The sequence below is a fragment of the Haliotis asinina genome, chromosome 2 (assembly GCF_037392515.1).
Source record: "Haliotis asinina isolate JCU_RB_2024 chromosome 2, JCU_Hal_asi_v2, whole genome shotgun sequence".
Lineage (NCBI taxonomy): Eukaryota > Metazoa > Mollusca > Gastropoda > Lepetellida > Haliotidae > Haliotis > Haliotis asinina.
This window is the reverse complement of record NC_090281.1, coordinates 2,323,799-2,341,068: the sequence shown is the minus strand read 5'-3', so window position 1 is coordinate 2,341,068 and position 17,270 is coordinate 2,323,799. Positions and strand designations below refer to the sequence as shown.

The following is a 17,270-nucleotide window of genomic DNA, read 5'->3' as shown; positions in this document are numbered from 1 at the left end:
TCTGTCAGAGAACGTCTCCTATTTGACGAACAACGCGATAGAGTCTCCTGTCACCCCTCAAATCAATCCTACGAGGCCGACCATTTCGAGGCCTGTTTCCTAAGCTTTCACCGTTGTCAACTTTTTCAAAATTCGTCCAATAGTAGACCTGTGAACAGGTAGCAATCTTACTATTTTTCAAACCGTTTTGATGTAATTCAGTTATCAATTCTTTTTGCCCTTCAGTCAGTTCCTTCGCATTACGTGCCATGTCGTCTGCTAGGCACGCGAAGGACGTAAACACAAACGATGACGTCATAAACGGTGTCATACGAAGAAGCAGCCTCTCAAATATGATCACTTCAAATTTTACAAGAAAACTTTCAGTTGTTTTCCAAACAGAGGCCTTTGTTTGTGGTAAATATTTCCGTGGTTTTTACTTTTAATGTGTTTGTTGCAATACTTATGGCACGTCACTGTAGTTAGATAGTTTAGTAAACATATTTAGCCACGATCACTAAACCCCCTCATATAAAAAATGGTATCAGTGCAAAACAAAATACAAATGAGTTGAAATTCACATTTATTTATGAAAATATTATATTATCAGTCGGGGACGTCCGCAACGTTCATCACAATACATCAGTGCCAAAAGAGTGCATTGTGGGTACACTGTGCCTTCAAATGCTATATTTGTTATTGAAAAGAAAACCATCATCGTTGATAAAATATACAGTTGCTGCAGCAAAATGTGCTGAAATGAGACCTGTCGCAAGGAATAAATATATATTCAAGATGGCGACTGAAGAACTTCCGGTGCAGGCTGCATTATGGGTCTCTTGCGCTGGTTCCAGTTCCGGCTCAAATCCGATGTCGTAGTCTCCGCAGTAACCGGGGAGAATGGGCTGTGCAGGGATACCACGTCTGTAGACAGCAGTGTGGATTAACAGAATTAACACAGCTGGTATACGGTTGTTTAGCAAAACAGTTATACTGTTAACATATGATTTCATTAAAGCATTGCAGCAAAAGTTCGTTAATTCGGACACCGCTTCTTTCCGGACGTTCCCTTCCGAAACATCAGGGGTAGAATCACAAACAGGCGACAATAGATGAGGTTGGGTGGTCCGGCAAACTGACTTTGTAGATACAGATCATCGTATCCCAGTGGTTTACAAAACAAACTCAGACACATTTCTGTTTGCAGCCTCTCCACTGATTTCATACTCAGTATGCCTCAATCCGGAAATGTTTAGATCTGTATTAACGAATTTCAGTTTAAAAGTAGAAGCGAAAAGACTGCATCGTATGCGCACAATGACAGAGACACACAATGTTTTTTTTCATACCTTTTCATTACATGGTGCCTAACGAATGTTGACCTACCCACGGTACAAACTCTTGCCAGTATATATACTGATAAGCAAAGGAAACGCAAGTTTTAAAAAAACGAGTCTCATAAAAGTAAGCGTTCATGTTTATGTCTCCTGTTTAAAAACCTGATAAAAACAGAGTTGCGTTACTGTTGCTGTTTAGTATGTATGCCTGTGCTCTCTCTCACCTGACCATGCGACATCTCTGCTGGTCAATCCTGAACCTGGCGTTGTTGACGTCCGTCACCGACTCCGGACTCCACAGACGCTCCGCAACCGCCGACGCACGTGGCCTGGGAACACACATATAACGGACATTCTACATTGTCCAGTGGTTTAAATCTGTGACACGAACAGACCGGCTGGTTGAGTCGTACCGGACAAGCACTGCCCAGTGCAGGCACTTTTCTGTTGTACACGGGGAAGCGCCTTTTGGCACACTACATTGTGTTGTCATTCTGTGATTGGGCAATAACTCCCCACGCTTCCTGACTATCAAGGTCACACACACACACACACACACACACACACACACACACACACACACACACACACACACACACACACACACACACACACACACACACACACACACACACACACACACACACACACACACACACACACACATACACCGTAGAACTAGTTTCCCCCTTTTGTAATACATCAGTTAATCAATTTATTGAGTTCAGAGTTTCGATCTTGAGACATCATTTAATGTATACATTTATATCGCTAATTACGTATTGGCACATCAACCAAAACTAAGTAGACATGACTAAGTCGAATTATTGATTTAGAATATGATAGAAAATCTAACCCGAGAATCATCTGGTACTGAATATATGTACACGTGTCGGCAAAACGTTTTAAAACTCCAAGACTTGCCAAAGGACTCACCAGTATCTGGAGAGGAAGTTCGTGCCGTCCACATACTCCGCCCATAGACACGCCTCCCCACCAACCACGTGACGTTGATGGGTGTCGGTGCCTAGAGACAGAGAGATGGCTTGTCACCCCTGGTTTCACTTCCACACAAGTTGAAATGTCATATCACACACACACACACACACACACACACACACAGAGAGAGAGAGAGACACACACACAGAGAGAGAGAGAGACACACAGACACACACACAGATACACACACACACACACGTCGAGTTTATGTGTAAACATGGCGTATGTCGACATTGTCTCACGAAAGTCAGGCTTCATTTAGTGGGAAATTCATAGCGGCTTTTCAATTGTACTGTTGTCTTACATTTGGGGAAATTTGAAGAACCATGCATGCTCTCTCCCAGACAATTTACGTGTCTACAATTTAGACTCGACTAGTTGATATTTGAGCAAGGTGCCTTCCTGGGTTGTCGTGCATGGAACATCCTCGTATCAGTTACCAATGTACAGATGAGGATATATTGTCATCCCTAAGACAGCAATCCCCGACAGGGTTTAGGTAGCCACTGTTGGGTTACCGTTGAAGTCCAGCGGGTCGCACTTGTAGTAGTCAACCCAGTCCTCGCCGTAACTGATGACGTTGAGATACCAGCACGCGGAGAAGATGACGTCATAACCTTGCTCTGTTACGTGTCTCATGTACTTCCGCCAGTCATCGAATTTTGCAGGCCACTGTTTTGTGTCTTTCCAGACCTGCACGAGAGCGTTCGGGGCCACCTGAAATGTAGCAGTTACAGTGGGCCTCTGTGTGTGTGCGTGGTTAAACTGTTGGGTAGTTCAGTTGTTGAGTGGGTAGGTGGATGAAAATGTGGATACATTGTACTTCACACATTGCTTCACCACCATTGTCAAGTTGGCAGAATACAAAATGTCCCATCCGGGTTTCGATCTCACACCTTCACAGTCAGGTACCTAGGCACTCAACCCTTGGACCCAAGCTGGGATTCTAGTACATTTGCTGGTTTGAGGACGATCTTGCCCAACGAGTCCCTCTGATTCTGAGGGTGTGAAGCTACTCAACCCAACAAAAGTTCTAAGATCAGTACTTTACTTAGAAAGTGTAATCCCAAATATAACGTGTTACATCTGACCACTTTCTAAATGTCACGGTATGATTACCGTCCTTAGATATTTTTTTAATAACGGAATACTTGTATGACACTATTTGGGCTATATGAAAACGTCGCACTTTAGACAGAAGCTCCACGGCTTGTGTGTCTGAGGTGGTTTACAACTTGTGATCACCGTATGCTGACAACAAGCAAATACTTGAGGGAATGGGGAGTGGACCAAGGGGCACCGTCCTGGACTACTGTCCCACTGTGCTCTCCTCCCACACAACAATAGACACAGTAAATGAAGGAAGACTCGGATTCCTTTGGGCCAACAAGGATATTGGCATTCAGATTGCAGAAATATAATGAATTATTCATCAGGTCAGTGGGCAAGGTGTTATGACAAACACATATCTTTCTGTGAGTCATTACTTATGCCATGACTACATATACTGAGTGACTTACGAATTTGCTATGTAAGTCTGTGGACCAGCGAAATTGTTTTACGAAAAAACTTTTACTTATTTTCCTATCTCTCCCAAGACTGAGAAATTGAGATAGGGACAAAGCTGTTATCATGTTCATTCATTACTAATACTCCTGAAAACGGACGGAACGTTTGCTTTATTAGCAATGTTTTACCACATCTCCAGCTTGAGTAATCATCAGCTAGCAATTATCGACATTTTGACTGAATACACTGCTGACCTCGTCTTGTGTCTGCTGCTTTGGTTACCATGTCCTACCTTCCCGCCATTGTCTATCGGGTCCTGCCACACCAGATACCGTTTGCGCATACCGGAAATGATGTCAAGAAGCCTGTCATTGAAGTACTGCTCCAGTTTGTAGAACTCTCCTGGCTTATAGCCCATTTGAGACATGAAGTCAGAGATATTTGGGCTGGACTTCCTGTAACATGTCATAGTGAGCGAGTATGGTTTCACTGCGTCTCTAGCAATATTCCAGCAACATCACGACGGATCACACCAGAAACGGGCTTCACACATTGTACCCGGGTCTGTCTTTAATGTCTTCTTTTAAAGGCAGATGAACTGATAATACTCAGCCAAGCTGATCATTTTTGAAAGGTTGATTGTGGGGGCACAAAGTCATGCTAATTATCAGGCAATTTCTAATTAGCTTCACATTTCATTGTACCAGCATTCGTGGAGAACGCAGGTTGCGATAGGTCGGTCTCTTGTAACGGACCTTTCATTCTAATTATCTGGCCATCTTTAACATGCTTCATATTTTATAGTGACATGCAAACAACGCTGCAGGACGTTTCAGTCGATGATGGCGAAGGTGCCGCGCCCGCATCAATGCTCAGGGTGGACACTCTCGCCACTTACCATGTGAACTTGCTATTGAAACCCCACTTTTTTTGTAGGCCCTTTTAACCAGACAGGTTCGCTGATCTTGTGGACTGTTGATTGTCAACATACTTTGAAACATTTGTCTTTCAGCGTAACAGCTTTTTCATTTGTGGCATCAGAAATTTACTGATTCTGTTTACTGTTTGTGTGTCACAATAACTTTGCCTCTGAGTATATACGAGTGGTTTACCAGCACATATAATGAGCTTCATCCAGCCCCATGTGGAGGAATTCGTCTTTGAAAACGTCCTTCACCTCTGAGAAGAATTCTGACAGGAAGTCGTAGGTTGCATTCTGGGTAGGGTCTAGGTTTTCATATTCGGCGTGATCGGAATAATTCGCTCTCGCTGGTTCTCCGTCCGCCCAGCAAGTGGTCAGCAGATCTGAAGAGTGAGAGAAGAGGCAGCTACAGACACCAGAATGGTAATCCGGTGATAATACACATATATAGGATAATGACAGAAAAGTTTAGGGTGGCAAAATACAACATTAAAATATTGTTGACACCGTCGGATGACGACCCATCAGTTGAACACATAATGATGTTGTAACGAAGAACGACCCTTATATATCGACACAATCACATGTAATGATGACGAATGATCTGTGTGTGACAACACCCAATCTAGTGTGGGATCTCAAAAGTTTATCTATTTTTTTCCGTATACGTTTCAAACGCCGTGTAACAAACCAACCCTGCACACTCGGACATCTGGAGTGTCCGACCTTATATTTACACATATATGCGACCACTGTGTCAGTATAACGTGTACACTCACACTTCAGAGCCTTGCCCCAACCCTGCGCATGCCCAGGGGTGTCAAATTCCGGTATCACACGTATCCCAAGCATGCGAGCATATTCGATTATAGTGGTAACGTTTTCTTGGGTGTAAAGATGTTTACTGGAATAGCCGCCCTGAAAGACAGAGCAACAATGTAAACGCCCTCCGCCCCTTATCTAACTGTAATTTCGCTCACTAAGATCCACTCAGACTCTCCCTCTCTCTCTCCCCCCCCTCTCTCTCTCACGCACACACACACGCACACACGCACACACACTGGGAGTGCACGCATACGGGCACTCCCAGGTACATTTCCACCCACGCACACACGCACACATACAGGGCGTGCACGCATACGGGCACTCCCAGGTACATTTCCACCCACGCACACACGCACACATACAGGGCGTGCACGCATACGGGCACTCCCAGGTACATTTCCACCCACGCACACACGCACACATACAGGGCGTGCACGCATACGGGCACTCCCAGGTACATTTCCACCCACGCACACACGCACACATACAGGGAGTGCACGCATACGGGCACTCCCAGGTACATTTCCACACACGCACACATACAGGGCGTGCACGCATACGGGCACTCCCAGGTACATTTCCACACACGCACACACGCACACAAACAGGGCATGCACGCATACGGGCACTCCCAGGTACATTTCCACACACGCACACACGCACACATACAGGGCATGCACGCATACGGGCACTCCCAGGTACATTTCCACACACGCACACACGCACACATACAGGGCGTGCACGCATACGGGCACTCCCAGGTACATTTCCACACACGCACACACGCACACATACAGGGCGTGCACGCATACGGGCACTCCCAGGTACATTTCCACCCACGCACACACGCACACATACAGGGCGTGCACGCATACGGGCACTCCCAGGTACATTTCCACCCACGCACACACGCACACATACAGGGCGTGCACGCATACGGGCACTCCCAGGTACATTTCCACCCACGCACACACGCACACATACAGGGCGTGCACGCATACGGGCACTCCCAGGTACATTTCCACCCACGCACACACGCACACACACAGGGCGTGCACGCATACGGGCACTCCCAGGTACATTTCCACCCACGCACACACGCACACACACTGGGAGTGCACGCATACGGGCACTCCCAGGTACATTTCCACACACGCACACACGCACACATACAGGGCATGCACGCATACGGGCACTCCCAGGTACATTTCCACACACGCACACATACAGGGCGTGCACGCATACGGGCACTCCCAGGTACATTTCCACACACGCACACATACAGGGCGTGCACGCATACGGGCACTCCCAGGTACATTTCCACACACGCACACACGCACACATACAGGGCATGCACGCATACGGGCACTCCCAGGTACATTTCCACACACGCACACACGCACACATACAGGGCGTGCACGCATACGGGCACTCCCAGGTACATTTCCACACACGCACACACGCACACATACAGGGCGTGCACGCATACGGGCACTCCCAGGTACATTTCCACCCACGCACACACGCACACATACAGGGCGTGCACGCATACGGGCACTCCCAGGTACATTTCCACACACGCACACACACAGGGCGTGCACGCATACGGGCACTCCCAGGTACATTTCCACACACGCACACACGCACACATACAGGGCATGCACGCATACGGGCACTCCCAGGTACATTTCCACCCACGCACACACGCACACACACTGGGAGTGCACGCATACGGGCACTCCCAGGTACATTTTCACCCACGCACACACGCACACACACAACGATCATGAAATAATACGGGTTTCGCCGAGTGGTGAAGTCGACGACTTGCTTTGAAGTTAACGTTCAGTTCAAAGCGACGTTCCTGACCTTCTGAGACAGTTCCGGGAATGTGGTGCTGACGTAGGGGAAGCTCTGGTCGTCGACGATGTGCCAGTGGAACACGTTCAGCTTGTTGTAGGCCATGGCATCCTAGTCCACAAACAACACAGATAGACAAGAGGCAGACACTGTAGATACTCAACATGGCATCCTAGTCCACAAACAACACAGATAGACAAGAGGCAGACACTGTAGATACTCAACATGGCATCCTAGTCCACAAACAACACAGATAGACAAGAGGCAGACACTGTAGATACTCAACATGGCATCCTAGTCCACAAACAACACAGATAGACAAGAGGCAGACACTGTAGATACTCAACATGGCATCCTAGTCCACAAACAACACAGATAGACAAGAGGCAGACACTGTAGATACTCAACATGGCATCCTAGTCCACAAACAACACAGATAGACAAGAGGCAGACACTGTAGATACTCAACATGGCATCCAAGTCCACAAACAACACAGATAGACAAGAGGCAGACACTGTAGATACTCAACATGGCATCCTAGTCCACAAACAACACAGATAGACAAGAGGCAGACACTGTAGATACTCAACATGGCATCCTAGTCCACAAACAACACAGATAGACAAGAGGCAGACACTGTAGATACTCAACATGGCATCCTAGTCCACAAACAACACAGATAGACAAGAGGCAGACACTGTAGATACTCAACATGGCATCCTAGTCCACAAACAACACAGATAGACAAGAGGCAGACACTGTAGATACTCAACATGGCATCCTAGTCCACAAACAACACAGATAGACAAGAGGCAGACACTGTAGATACTCAACATGGCATCCTAGTCCACAAACAACACAGATAGACAAGAGGCAGACACTGTAGATACTCAACATGGCATCCTAGTCCACAAACAACACAGATAGACAAGAGGCAGACACTGTAGATACTCAACATGGCATCCTAGTCCACAAACAACACAGATAGACAAGAGGCAGACACTGTAGATACTCAACATGGCATCCTAGTCCACAAACAACACAGATAGACAAGAGGCAGACACTGTAGATACTCAACACTGACACGATACGTTGTATGCTTCTCTCGACGGTAATACGTTTTTACGTACACCTCTTCGTAGCAGTGTTTTTATCTTACCGCCATGTTAAATATTCAAAAATCATTTTATTTTATTTGGGAGATCTCAAAACAAAGATCTCTACCGACTATATGACATGTAAAGAAAATGGCGTCTGCTTCTAGACTGGAGTTTTAAACTCAGTGAAACATATTCTGACAAGCCTAAAACTGCTGGTTAATTGCATGGTTAACTGTTTACATGAGCAAATGATTCAGTGTAGAAAATAGTTTGAACAAAGCAGTGAAAGCTGGTGGAATAAATGTCTACATACTGAACGCAACAACAGCTAATCGAACTCCGCGCATTGCATGCGTCATATTATAATGCCGTACGATTGTTAGCGATACAACTTCTCGGTGGTGAGTTGGCAGTTACCGTGACAGCGTGTGATATTTTTCCACCTGTCACCCACCTAGGAGGGGTGACAAGGAACTTGTTAAAGCGTCACTGACCAATGAAATTACAGTATTTTACATGAAGGTAAGATTAAGCCTCTTACACGCAACCCCACATTTAAACGCACACGCACGCATACTCAAACACACAAAAACTTGAACACAACCCTCATGATACACAACCAGCTTCCCCCGCCATTACTGCAACGAAAAGGAAGAGGTTGGAACAAGATTTGTTTCCACTGATTTTATTGTTAATTACTGGTACTACGATTATGTCCCCCATACCAGGTGCTTCAGCAGGAGAGGAACTGGGATGTAGTGTCGGGCAGTGTCAACCATACTGCCCCGGTGTGGGAACCTGGGTCTGTCCTCGATGTAGGTCTCGCGAATCATGAGCTGCAAGAACAGAAATATCTACACTTCATACTGGGTCTGCTCGATACTTGTTAACTTTGTTCATAGTGACACAAGGTGGAAGTGTTATTAATGTTGTTTGACACTGTTGTTACCTTTGTTGAGTGTGTGGAGGTGTTGTTGATGCTGTGTCACACCGCTGGGCCGTTGTTGAGTGTGTGGAAGTGGTGATGTTCTGTGACACTGTCGTTACCGTTGTTGAGTGTGTGGAAGTGTTATTAATGTTGTGTGACACTGTTGTTGCCGTTGTTGAGTGTGTGGAAGTGTTGTTGTTGTGTGAAGCTGTTGTTACCGTTGTTGAGTGTGTGGAAGTGTTGTTGTTATGTGACACTGTTGTTACCGTTGTTGAGTGCGTGGAAGTGTTGTTATTGTGCGACACTGTTGTTACCGTTGTTGACTGTGTGGAAGTGTTATTAATTAACATTGTGTAACACTGTTGTTACCTTTGTTGACTGTGTGGAAGTGTTGTTATTGTGTGACACTGTTGTTACCCTTGTTGAGTGTGTGGAAGTGTTATTAATGTTGTGTGACGCTGTTGTTACCGTTGTTGAGTGTGTGGAAGTGTTGTTGTTGTGTGACGCTGTTGTTGCCGTTGTTGAGTGTGTGGAAATGTTATTAATGTTGTGTGACACTGTTGTTACCGTCGTTGAGTATGTGGAAGTGTTTTTGTTGTGTGACACTGTTGTTACCGTTGTTGACTGTGTGGAAGTGTTATTTATGTTGTGTGACACTGTTGTTACCGTTGTTGAGTACGTGGAAGTGTTGTTGGTGTGTGGCACTGTTGTTACCGTTGTTGAGAGTGTGGAAGTGTTTTCGTATGACACTGTTGTTACCGTTGTTGAGTGTGTGGCAGTGGTATTGTTGTATTGTGGTATTGTGGTAATGTTGTGTGACACTTTTGTTACCGTTGTTCAGTATATGGATGTGTTGTTGTTGTGTGAAGCTGTTGTTACCGTTGTTGAGTATGTGGAAGTGTTGTTGTTATGTGACACTGTTGTTACCGTTGTTGAGTGTGTGGAAGTGTTGATGTTATGTGACACTGTTGTTACCGTTGTTGAGTACGTGGAAATGTTGTTGGTGTGTGGCACATTTGTTACCGTTGTTGAGTATGTGGAAGTGTTGTTGTTGTGTGGCACTGTTGTTACCGTTGTTGAGTATGTGGAAGTGTTTTGTATGACACTGTTGTTACCGTTGTTGAGTGTGTGGCAGTGGTATTGATGTTGTGTGACACTTTTGTTACCGTTGTTCAGTATATGGATGTGTTGTTGTTGTGTGAAGCTGTTGTTACCGTTGTTGAGTGTGTGGAAGTGTTGTTGTTATGTGACACTGTTGTTACCGTTGTTGAGTACGTGGAAATGTTGTTGGTGTGTGGCACATTTGTTACCGTTGTTGAGTATGTGGAAGTGTTGTTGTTGTGTGGCACTGTTGTTACCGTTGTTGAGTGTGTGGAAGTGGTATTGATGTTGTGTGACACTGTTGTTACCGTTGTTCAGTATATGGAAGTGTTGTTGTTGTGTGACACTGTTGTTGCCGTTGTTGAGTGTGTGGAAGTGTTGATGTTATTTGACACTGTTGTTACTGTTGTTGAGTACGTGGAAGTGTTGTTAGTGTGTGGCACTGTTTTTACCGTTGTTGAGTGTGTGGAAGTGGTATTAATGTTGTGTGACACTTTTGTTACCGTTGTTCAGTATATGGATGTGTTGTTGTTGTGTGAAGCTGGTGTTACCGTTGTTGAGTGTATGGAAGTGTTGTTGTTGTTGTGTGAAGCTGTTGTTACTGATGTTGAGTATGTGGAAGTGTGTTTGTCATGTGACGCTGTTGTTACCGTTGTTGAGTATGTGGAAGTGTTGTTGTTGTGTGAAGCTGCTGTTACCGTTGTTGAGTGTGTGGAAGTGTTATTAATGTTGTGTGCCACTGTTGTTGCCGTTGAGTATGTGGAAGTGTTGTTGTTGTGTGACACTGTTGTTGAGGCCGTTGACTGCGAAAGTGTTTTTTGTGTTATTGAGTGGTTTACCTGATCTGCATCCAGGAAGATGAGCTGACTGAACGTCTCTAGACCTGAAACAGATGTGACAGATGTGACAGATGTAACAGATGTAACAGATGTGACAGATGTAACAGATGTGACAGATATGACAGATGTGACAGATGTAACAGATGTGACAGATATGACAGATGTAACAGATGTAACAGATATGACAGATGTAACAGATATGACAGATATGACAGATGTAACAGATGTGACAGATTAGCAGATGTAACAGATGTGACAGATATGACAGATGTAACAGATGTGACAGATGTGACAGATGTAACAGATGTGACAGATGTAACAGATGTGACAGATATAACAGATGTGACAGATGTGACAGATGTAACAGATGTGACAGATGTAACAGATGTGACAGGTTGACAGATGTAACAGATGTGACAGATGTAACAGATGTGACAGATGTAACAGATCTGACAGATGTGACAGATGTGACAGATGTAACAGATTGACAGATATGACAGATGTAGCAGATGTGACAGATGTAACAGATGTAAGAGATGTGAGAGATGTGACAGATGTAACAGATGTGACAGATGTAACAGATGTGACAGATGTGACAGATGTAACAGATGTGACAGATGTAACAGATGTAACAGATGTAACAGATGTAACAGATGTGACAGATATGACAGATGTAACAGATGTGACAGATGTAACAGATGTGACAGATGTAACAGATGTGACAGATGTAACAGATGTGACAGATATGACAGATGTAACAGATGTAACAGATGTGACAGATGTGACAGATGTAACACAGTCCGTGTGGTAACACAACGGTCAAGTCATAAAACCATAGCAGGATACAGTCAGTAACAACTTTGAAGGAAACCAGTTTTCTAAGAGTGAAACCAAGATTCCTACCTCGGAGAGCTCCCCAAACGGACAGTGTTTCCATGACAGCGGAGGACGTCACGTTGAGGGTATCTAGGCAATAGACACACTTCGCTAATGACATGTAGTGATGAAAAGAAGCAGCTTGTCCACAACATGATTCTGTTACGCGGGAGGCAAATCTGAGAATTTATACTGCTTTCACAGACCTCACAAGGTCCAGTATGGTGAATAATATAGTAAGGAACATCATCCGTACGTCCGGACATTAGTAAGCAGATTCTGGCGTTACTCTGTAAGTAAATTTGGCGATGCCTTCACTGAGTGAAGTAACCTGTTATATGTGTTCAGGGGCTGGCTCTGAAGCACGTGATGTACCTTGTCCAGGGTCGAATCTCATAATCGAGTGGATGATGTAAGGAGTGTTAGACACACACAATCACACTGACAACATCGTACAACATCCCACATCCGACTGACAACTTTGAGTGTCACATCTACAGAGACAATTATATTCCAGCTGCTGAAAACCTTTAGTTGTTCCGGTCATAGGCGAAAAGCGTTCTGGGTAGACACACCAACCAACACCTTTTTGTCAGGGTGAAAACTGTAGTTTATATTACTCATTCGATCAATAAAACAATTGTAAGATTATTTTACCTCTTAGTGCACTGTACTAAATTGTGATAAACCTTTGCCACTGACGTACGTATTGCCCTGATTTACGACATTCATTACATGCTTGGTTATCTACGACGGTGTACTCGACAACAGTAAACATTGCCCGTCTTCCACTTACACGATTCATCCATCTCGAAACTGGGGTATCCTTCACACGTCGCGTCCTTGACATTCACCCGCAAACCTTCAAGGACATTTGCTGTAGGCTTACTTGATTTCCGGTCAAAGAAACTTAACTTCCGGTATCGCTGAAACGCCCGTGCCAAAATGTCGCAGCTCTTAATGTTGGATGAAAAGGAAAACGCGGCTGCATCCAATGCCCATACATGACCACTGTAAGTACTGTGCGCAGGTTCCGGCCACGGACTACCAGGCTTTGGTTTCTGACCCTTGTACAGGAGAAAAAATAATTTATTTGAAATGCTAAAATATGAGCCCGATTCCATCCGGTGTTAGACTGGCGAGTTGAAGCCATTGATCAGTGCCCTTTCAATAACCAGGCAATAACCAGTTGTGGATGGGACGTATGTGAGAGTAAGAAAAATGACAGCGTATCATCCGATGTACACGTGTTGTTGTTGTTATAAATGATATATGCTATTAAAGAAACGTTGTTGATGTTGTAAATACTATATACTGTTAAAGAACAACAGTACGTAGAAATGTAATGTGATCTTCGACATAAACACTGAGTTGTGTGAGGAGACAGGTGTAGTCATCAGTATATAACGCTCCCCCACCTTGACCACACACTTACACAGCAGCCAGGCGTCTCTCAACAAACACTGTAGATAGCAAGACTCATTTGTTATAGCTTCGTGCATAATGTCACACCAGGGTAGGACAGTGTTGACTCACAACTAGTACAGCTAACCGAAAGATAGAGGGGAAGTTGTAATTCATCACTGAAACAATTTCACTATTTATTTTCATACTAACCACACATGACTGGCACTACATTCTGCCTTGAATGTCCGTTCCGTGACTTTTCCATGCAATCGTTTAAAATGCGTTTGAGCAGTGTATCTGTTTTCGAACGTGTGACGAAAGCAGTGCAATATAACATATCACATTTGTATTGAGTGTTTCATGAATAAACAAAATCAACAGTATCATTATCTCCTGTGTGTTTTCTGTTTTGCTGGCATGAATCCACCTTGCAGCTTATGTCTTAGAGGGGTGGCTCGTCACGCCGAAGGTTCGATTCCCTACATGGGCACCATGTGGGAAGTCCATTTCTGATGCCCTCTGCAATGGTATTGCTGGAATATTGCTAAAAGCGGCGTAAAACTAAACTCGCTCACTCATTTCTGAGACATGTTATTTTGGGGAAAGATTTGAGTAAATTGCTTCTCATGACGCTCTATGGATGTTGTGCTGTGGGAAGTGAGCTGGGTCGAACGTTGTCGTTCAGAAGACGTGATGTAGCAACCCATCCTGTGATTCGGGATAGCGAAGGGTGTCTGAGTTCTTCCGGAAGTACTGTCGGGTGGCCAATATAGAGAGGAGTTACTCCAGTCAGTGACGTGTCTCCTTAAACGAGTCACTGTCAGACATGTGAAGAGGTCACAAGTCGACGATGGTCAATATCTAGGAATTACAATGTAATCGTGACTCACAGCTTTCACGTTCGCTATCAATAATTTAATTCCTTACTATTATTAACGTAAATGTAGATGCCAGTTTATTATGAATATACGATTTTCATAGAAACAAACAGTTTCATTTATATTCAAAAGGAGCCCCAGTGAAATGGGAGATTCAGAACATGAGGAAGTCTATACTTGCTTCATTTTCGGCTTTAGCATTGCAAGGATGGCAGAAGAGGTAACAAAGAGGTATGGGGACTGAGGCACGCTAGTCGTTCTGGTAAAGGGCGGCCAAGCAATCTGGTGGTTCAGCATGGTGATCAGCTGCAAGTTTTCGGCTTCTCAACGTTAGTCGCACCCTGGTAGCCTGAAGTCTGTAGTACTTCGATTCGCCATTTGAACACTATCTCAGAGTCAATGGTTTGGATCTATCGATCTTGCTCTGACCCTGAACAAGTCCGATGGCCAATATTATCAGACAACTGTACCCGCTAACCCCTTCTTTCGTCTGCTGATCACAGACTGGGAAACATTGCACGTATTGGTAACTGCAGGCTGATGTCTGCTAGTTTGTTTGAACGACGTTCACTTAAAGGGTAAAAGCAGAATAGGTTCCAGATCGTTATCATGCACCTAACTTTATACACATGCCTGTGTCATGGAGAGGAATCGCTTTCCGTCCACGCCTTATACCAAGTACGAGAGATAACGTCCTTGATTTGGAAGCAGATTTGTGGATGAAATAAGCCTCTCATGGCTATTTGTAGACTATATCAGTCGGCTAGTATAAACGTATGTGTTTCATTACCTCTTTTCAATGAATATACATGTATTCTCTTTCCTGAACTGATTGGCAATTCGAGGTCATCGTGACTTACGATTTGAATTCTCCATATGTCCTCTAAACTATCCCCGCGAGATAAAGCTGTAATGATTCATGAACACCACTGTTTGTATATGACATAAGCCGGTGTTCGGCGAACGCCATCAAAGGATTTCCTGCTCGTTTGGGAAATAGTTACAGAGTATGTTAAAGCACGGACCAAACGATACACCTGTCTCAACGGGCAAAAAATAGAACACACAGAGATACAAATAAAACAAATACTCGACACAGAAATAGACCATATTGTCCCCTGAAAAGAATAAAATGTTGTTTCGCTTAAAAAAAACAACACAAAACAACAACAACAAAACAAAAACAAAAAACATCACCCACCTGCAGAGGAAGTCTTGCCGCAATGTATGTCACGTGACTCTGTCCATGCCACATCTGACAGAACAGAAAAAATATCACAAGAAGACACCTCTCTGACACAGGTAGACACCGACCTAACTCAGGCACACTTCCCCTATACACAGATATACTCCCCCTGTACACAGGTAACGCCATACTGCTGTCAGACGGGAGGCCTCAGGCATGTGTGAGGTGAGATGGTTTATCAAGACTGTACACCTGTATATATTACCTACGTCACACCCTCCTCCTTATCGTTAGATGGAGTGTACTGAGAGAGAACTGGGGTGGTGAAGGCGGTAGATGGGTATGGTGAAAGAGAACCGGGTGGTCAGGGCGGTAGATGGGGTAGAGTGAGAGAGAACTGGGGTGATCAGGGCGGTAGATTGGGTGTAGTGAGAGAGAACTTGGGTGGTCAGGGTGGTAGATGGGGTATGGTGAGAGAAAACTGGGGTGGTCAGGGCGGTAGACGGTGCATGGTGAGAGGGTGGTTAGAGCAGTAGATGAGGTATTGCGACACGGAACCCAGGTGATGATGGCGGTAGATGAGTATGGAGACACGGAACCCAGGTGATGAGGCGGTAGATGTGTATGGAGACACGGAACCTAGGTGATGATGGGGGTACATGGGTATTGAGACACGGAACCCAGATGATGAGGCGGTAGATGGGTATGGTGAGACTGAACTTGGTAGATGGGGTTGAACCCAGTAGACAGGGTTTGGCATGATTGAAGTTGGTAGATGAGGTTTGGTGAGACTATTCACAGTTGATGTGGTATGACACGACTGCACTCGGTACATGTCTGCTGAGACTGAACTCGGTTGATGTAAGAGTGAACTAAGTAGATGGGTTATGGCGAGACTGAACGCGGTAGATGGGGTATGGCGAGACTGAACGTTGGTGGAGCGGGCGGTAGATACATGAGTGTTAATGTTTTCAATATCGAAATTGGGTAAGAGATACATTACAAAGGCTAGCCAGGATCACAGTTAACTTTAATGGTGTAACAGTGGTGCATGCCATATTTCAGAAACAGTTTCACGCTCAGTGTTGTGTTGGTTCCGTTTGTATAGGCCTACAGAACATGCATCGACCGAACAGAGGGACTTGACTTCTTGTAAGTTGGTTTGTGGAACAGGGACATGCTCAGGACATATTACGTGCGCTTGCAGCAGTACCTACATACACCACGCGTGCATCGTTTTTCTCACAATCTGAAGGTTTTTTTTCTCTTCTTTCTGGACAGTGTGGATTTGCAGACTTGCCCATGACAGATCATCGATCGACTGACAGTTTCACAACAGATCGCTGGTTGATATTGGGTGATTGTTGTACTGGACTACAAACAGGCAGCCATGTCGACAACGTGCTGGCATTTCATCGCTCGATTTAGTTCTAGACAGTAACAGGAGTTTTGGTAGGCTTGGGTAGGCTTAGAATTAAAACTGGCATAATCTGTATGCAGCAAAAGGTTCCTTATTGTCCACC

General features: G+C 44.8%; 2 protein-coding genes across 2 annotated transcripts; one reads left to right on the top strand and one right to left on the bottom strand.

The window, feature by feature from the left end:
• Positions 1 to 545: 545 nt before the first annotated feature.
• LOC137272186 (beta-hexosaminidase subunit beta-like) lies at positions 546 to 16,053 on the bottom strand. Its single transcript, XM_067804538.1, has 13 exons — positions 15,763 to 16,053; positions 13,073 to 13,343; positions 12,304 to 12,366; positions 11,401 to 11,444; positions 9,258 to 9,368; positions 7,441 to 7,542; positions 5,526 to 5,664; positions 4,937 to 5,129; positions 4,117 to 4,279; positions 2,834 to 3,032; positions 2,253 to 2,343; positions 1,541 to 1,645; positions 546 to 903 (listed from the first exon to the last, which is right to left on the bottom strand). The coding sequence occupies exons 1-13, from the start codon at positions 15,934 to 15,936 to the stop codon at positions 660 to 662; spliced, it is 1,899 nt and encodes a 632-aa protein (XP_067660639.1). The 5' UTR covers positions 15,937 to 16,053; the 3' UTR covers positions 546 to 659.
• On the top strand, positions 9,608 to 11,268 carry LOC137273620 (uncharacterized). The gene is made up of 4 exons (XM_067806378.1): positions 9,608 to 9,710; positions 10,330 to 10,557; positions 10,596 to 10,779; positions 11,250 to 11,268. The coding sequence occupies exons 1-4, from the start codon at positions 9,608 to 9,610 to the stop codon at positions 11,266 to 11,268; spliced, it is 534 nt and encodes a 177-aa protein (XP_067662479.1).
• Positions 16,054 to 17,270: the final 1,217 nt, after the last annotated feature.